This window comes from Carassius auratus, unplaced genomic scaffold (assembly GCF_003368295.1).
Source record: "Carassius auratus strain Wakin unplaced genomic scaffold, ASM336829v1 scaf_tig00217487, whole genome shotgun sequence".
Classification (NCBI taxonomy): domain Eukaryota; kingdom Metazoa; phylum Chordata; class Actinopteri; order Cypriniformes; family Cyprinidae; genus Carassius; species Carassius auratus.
The window spans coordinates 44,486-50,115 of NW_020529094.1; the positions used below are offsets into that span (position 1 = coordinate 44,486).

The following is a 5,630-nucleotide window of genomic DNA, read 5'->3' on the forward strand; positions in this document are numbered from 1 at the left end:
TGATGGTGTGGTCTTGTGTTTTTTTTGTTGATAAACAGGGCTGGATATTTGAGTAGCCTATGTTTCACTTGACAAATAAAAAGGAAACAATAATTTTCGCTAATGATTATGTTTTCGTCCAATTATTTGGGCAGTCATCATCACAGAAGAGTCTGAATGAAGTCTCTTCACAAGTCCTAGATTCGGAGAGTTCCGAGTCAAACCTCAGCTCATTTCCCCCCTCATCTGAAACACACGTACCGACACAAATACTCAAACATTGTGTGAACTCTGTGGTTTGTGGTCAGTTGATAAATGCACTGCAGCCTACAGACAAACAGGCCTAACACCTATTGACATGAAAAACAGATTCCTGAGAACACCCAGTTTTTGTTCTCATCTCTCCACTGAGGTTCTTAGAATTGCCAAACCAGCCACAAACACACACTGCTTTCAAATATTGTACACGTGCTCTAATAAAGAACATCTGACCTCAGCCCATTTCCTGTTGTGCATATTCACTCTAAAAATGCATATTTATACCATAGTCCCAGTGTATGTATGTACTTATTTATAGGCTTCATTTTCATATACGATATATAATTTTTATTTTTCTTATTTTTGAGCACCTGAACATGTTTTTTGTAAAAATACCTTTTGTCATAAATTTCTAATATTTTTTTTTTTTTTTTTAAGGGTCCAAGAATCCAATGCCATAGCAGAATACATTTTGCTTCCACAAAGAACCGATAAGATTTTTATTTAATTTTTTCTTAATGTGAGGAACATTTTAATTATCCGAAGAACCTTTTTCAGCTATGAAGTGCAATGAAGAGGTTGCATGGATGTTAACAGTTCTTCATGTAACCATCAATGCCAATAAATAACCTTTGTTTTTAGGAGCGTAATGTGTGTTTTCATGAATTCATGCATTTGTGTTGTGGCGTATGCACATGCTCTGGTCAGCATCTCTTCTGTTCTCTAAATCCTCTTCTGTGTTTTGCTCTCTCCAGCACAATACCACCAGTTGCCCTACTGGGTCACACATAAAAAAAGGTTTTTACTCTGTGGACATGGGACCATGTGATCAGAACAGAGAGCACAGGAGAAGAGAACAGTAGGGTAAGTGAAGAGAAATCCATAGTAACTGATACAGGATGTATAACTTATATATTATAACTGTCCGTGTGTGAAACTGCTGTATGCAACCAACCTGAGCTGCACTGTAGACAGGAGAAAAAAGTTTGTTGCTTGCATAATATATATATATATATATATATATATATATATATATATATATATATATATATATATATATATATATATATATATATATATATATATATATATATATATATATATATATATATAGTGGTTTCTTTGTATGAATATATAAATAGTTTTTAATCTCCAATGGAATAGTGAAGAAAGCCAATTCCCCCACAGATAAGACATTTACAGACACTGGCCACTTCTTTTGAATCTATTTGCTATTGTTTTGACTGCATTTATTCTATTGTAGGTCACTGGCTCTACCTGGAGGCGTCCTCTGTCCCTGCAATCAAAAACTAGTATGGCATCCAAACTGTGAGTTTAAGGGAATTTGAGTGAGTGGCTTAAATCGATAAAATGCTTATTACAAGAAATTTAGACAGAGTGCGTCTCTGTTTTTTCCAGCTCTCAGAGACCAAACTCGGATGTCAACAGACATCACAAGGACAAGAATCTTATAGCAAATGCATGGCATAGTATGGTCAGTGTATGTGCGCCATTAATGTGTTAAGTGTGTGTCTCTGTATATTTTATCAAACATTTGACCTTGTCATTCTTAGACCACAGCGTTCCATCAGATATCAGAGAATGAAGCGAGAGATTCCAGCCATCCTCAGTCATTTCTCGGCCAACAGAGATTGTCTGCTGCTCTCAGGAGGGTCCAGCTCAGCAAAGACAAATAATAAATAATAATAATATAAACCTTATTGCATATTAGGAATCCTATAGTGCACAGGGCATTGGTGAGACACAAAGTCATTGGCTCCACCTGCTGGACACTGAATGCGTCTACATGCACAATTATGCTGATAGACTGTAATTATTATATATACATACACTGAGTAAATATGCAAAAAAGAAAATGTCAGAAAATAACTTCATAACATAACCAAGCCAAGTTATTCCAGATAGTGTATTGTCCTCTGGTATTATCAGATCATATTTCAGTCTTCTGCAAACACACCTGTGAGATTTCATGTCTTAGGCTGTAGCTTTTTTTTATTCTATGGTAAAAATGTAATTGTTTTAACAAAAAATTTAAAACATTTTTTTAATTGTTTTAGTGCAAAACAACCAATGATTTTTAGAGTGTTTTTTTGTTGTCTTTATTTAGCAATAGCCAATTATTACAAGATTTAAAATTAATTTAAATGTGGATCTTTGATGAAAGATTAAATTGTATTATTATGTGGCTCAGTCCAAAATCAAAGTTGCAAATAAAGGGCAGTTCAAGTTCAAATGTGGAGAAAGATTTACATCTTGTGGTAAAATCTTTTCTTAAATCAAGAAGTCCCTTTGTTGCGTGTTCCCCTTGGGAAAGTTTTTTCCAAAGGGATTATTAAAGCTCGTAAATTTGATTCAGACTACTTGTCATGCACAGTGTACCTGAAGATAGGAAACACTTAACACTTGAGCTCAACATCTGACTGTTTGAACTTCAGGTGAGCAAGATCTACCCGTGAGAAAGAACCATTTATTAAGCCATAAACACGTAAGTAAGTGATTATTGTGCATAATGGTTTTTCATTGTGAAATGAAGAACAATTTCTTAACCATATTAGCTACTATTAATGTGTTTTTTTTTTGTTGTTTTTTTTTGTTTGTTTTTTTTTTTTTACTATAAATTAAAACCCCATGCGTTGTTCTTGAATAGGCTAACAAAAAAATTATAGGCCTACCTCTACATAACCTACACAATCGATGCTGCTTTAAGTTGTAAAATAAAAATGTACCGGCATTACGTCAAAGAATAAATGTGAAACAACAGTTGCTATATGCAATCGCCCCACACATGCCCAGCACTGCATATCTCCTGAGAGTGGTCCAGTTGGCATATTGAACCTTTTTAAGCACACAACAGCGAAGCTTTTCCGTTCCCACGGAGTGATATGAAGAGGAGAGATGAAAGGAGCACTTGTCACTTCCACACGAAAACTCACCTGTCACTCACAGCCATTACTCAGACAGGTACGAGCTATATTCACCCCTACTATAAAACAATGATGACCAGTCATGAAAGAACCTGCTGAGAGTATATAATCGTCGGCTCTGGCTCCATGTCCACAACGACAGCAGGGTGACCCCACGGAACCCTGAACCGCGAGATTTTTCAAAAAGCACTTTCTTCTGCGACTTTTTCGTGCGTGACAGTGGGAGAAAAGAAATCAGTTTTCGAGTATAGCTTGTAATATTCTGCAAAATGACGTTTCAGATCTGCTGTTTTATTGTGTTGTCAGTGGTCGCTTTGGTTGGCGCGTTCCCTCGCGGCGTCTTTCCGCGGGACTTTCACCGACGCGTCGCGACAGATGTAGACTTCTCCGGGAACGGACCAGACGAACCTCTTCGGGGATCTGTCAGAGTTGTCAACCTCAGCCCTCATTTTCTGCGACGGGCCGCTGGTAGTCACGTGCCGTCCAAAAACTCACGAAGTCGAGGCGCGTTTCCGGCTTTTTTGGCCCTCGGACGTCCCGGTCCGTCAGTCCTGTCCCACAGCAAACCAGGGGCCCTGCTCCCTCCGGTGAGCGCGAGCAGCTCCAGCGCAGACGTCCGGATGAAACAGGGTCTGGAGATGTGGCAGAAAGTCATGCACAAAAGCGAGAGAAGCAAAGAGACCGTGGCGCTACGCATCAACCCCAAAGACTTGAGCAAACAGAGCTGTGCCGCAGTGCCCTTCACACAGGTAGCACTCGGATTTTCTTTAAAGTCAATGTCTTTTTAGCGAAGGTTGTTACTGTATACAGGTGGTCATGTTCTTATATATATTTTCTCGTAGGCCTAAGTATTGTTTTAACAAATTATACATTATGAATTAAGCATAAATGATAATTAAATGGATAGATAGGCCTACATCCATGTAATAATTGTTACTTAAACATTGTGACCAAAGGGAAAATATAAGAGAATTTAACAAGAAAAAAAAAAAGCTACTAAACATTAAATGAAAAGAATGACAACTTAACTGATCATGTTTTACAGTCTAATCTGAAACGAACTTGAATGAACTTGTCTGACACAGCTTGACTTCGTTTAAATGGTTATTAAATTGAGTGCAGCCTATTCATTTAGCCTTTTGTTTTTTTTGGTTCAATATTTTTTCAAAGTGACTTTCTGTTCACAGCGCGTAACCGAGGACGGCTGTGAGACGGTTACCGTTCACAATAACCTCTGCTTCGGTCAGTGCAGCTCCATGTTCGTCCCGTCCAGCGGAGAGTCTCGTGCACAGCAAGGAGCCCAGTGCACGCGCTGCGGGCCCTCTAAATCGCGCTCTGTGCTCGTGCCCCTGCGCTGCGGGACAGAGGTGCGCGAGAGGCGCGTCATGGTCGTTGAAGAGTGCAAATGCGAAACTAGTAGTGAAGAGGTCAAAGTTCATAACACGGAAATATCTCATTTATAACAGGCATTTTAAAGTTTTTATTTGAAGCGTTCTAATATTTAAGTGCACCAATGGTGTGTGTATTTGAGGATTACCAAGCCACATGGCTGCATGTTGAAGATTTGTGTTGTGTGTCTGACGAGTGACCGAAATACGGTTCAGACTGTAAAATCTTTCTGTAAACTGCCGTCTGATGTTCAGCGGTATCTTTGTGTTAATTGTTATGACGATGCTGGTCCTGAGTTTATTATTTAAGAAAAAAAGTGTCATTTAATAGCTTCACCGATAAGTGTCGCTGTTGCATGAAAATGATTTCATCTTTTTTTAAATATTTTAGTTTACTCTGTTAATGTGAATGAGATAAACTGAATCACATTGCAGTGCCTGTTAAAAGTGGTCCGGTTTTCTCGACTTCTTCTTATACAGCATTAATCTTACAGATCAAAGTGTTTTTGTTGTAATTTGTTGAGATGTATTTGAGTCTTGTGGCATTATCAGATAATTTAGTTCTCGAAGAAAAATTTAAATAATTAAACTGTAGGCTACCTAGCAACAAATACCACTCAAAGTGGGGAAGTATTTCTATGAAAATGTGCTAAATCAATAAAACATCTGGAAAAAAAATGCCTGTAATGTGTTTGTTTAAATGCCATCGAATTAAATTGTATTCATAGCAGCAAACTAAGCAACCACTTACAGAATATGTAGGCTATTCTGTTCTTTGTATTTTATTTATGTGCTGTGTGTTGTCAGGCTATATTGGAAATTCGTTAACCATGGGCTCTAACCTGGGGTATTGAACATATGGATTAAAAGTTATTCAGTTATTCGTTTAACTTGCATTTCAAGCGTTGTTAGACTCTGTTGCTGCCCAATTGTTCTTTTCAATACTTTGATGGCAATCTCCCTACAGTGGGGCACCGTTTGTAAAATAAGAAAAACTGGTCAGATTTAACTACAAAACAAATACAACTGTGCGAGATTTACTAAGCTTTAAGCAGTATTT

The 5,630-nt window shown here is 37.8% G+C and overlaps 1 protein-coding gene and 1 long non-coding RNA gene across 2 annotated transcripts; both read left to right on the top strand.

Annotated features, from left to right (window-relative positions):
- The first annotated feature begins 1,012 nt into the window (after positions 1–1,012).
- Positions 1,013–2,135, top strand: LOC113101073 (uncharacterized). The gene is made up of 4 exons (XR_003289913.1): positions 1,013–1,101; positions 1,502–1,566; positions 1,657–1,732; positions 1,812–2,135. It is a non-coding gene; the product is annotated as an uncharacterized LOC113101073 (long non-coding RNA).
- Positions 2,136–3,001: 866 nt separating this feature from the next.
- LOC113101082 (DAN domain family member 5-like) lies at positions 3,002–5,213 on the top strand. Its single transcript, XM_026265544.1, has 2 exons — positions 3,002–3,931; positions 4,370–5,213. Exons 1-2 carry the CDS (start codon positions 3,452–3,454, stop codon positions 4,643–4,645), a joined length of 756 nt encoding a protein of 251 aa, XP_026121329.1. The 5' UTR covers positions 3,002–3,451; the 3' UTR covers positions 4,646–5,213.
- The last annotated feature ends 417 nt before the right edge of the window (positions 5,214–5,630 follow it).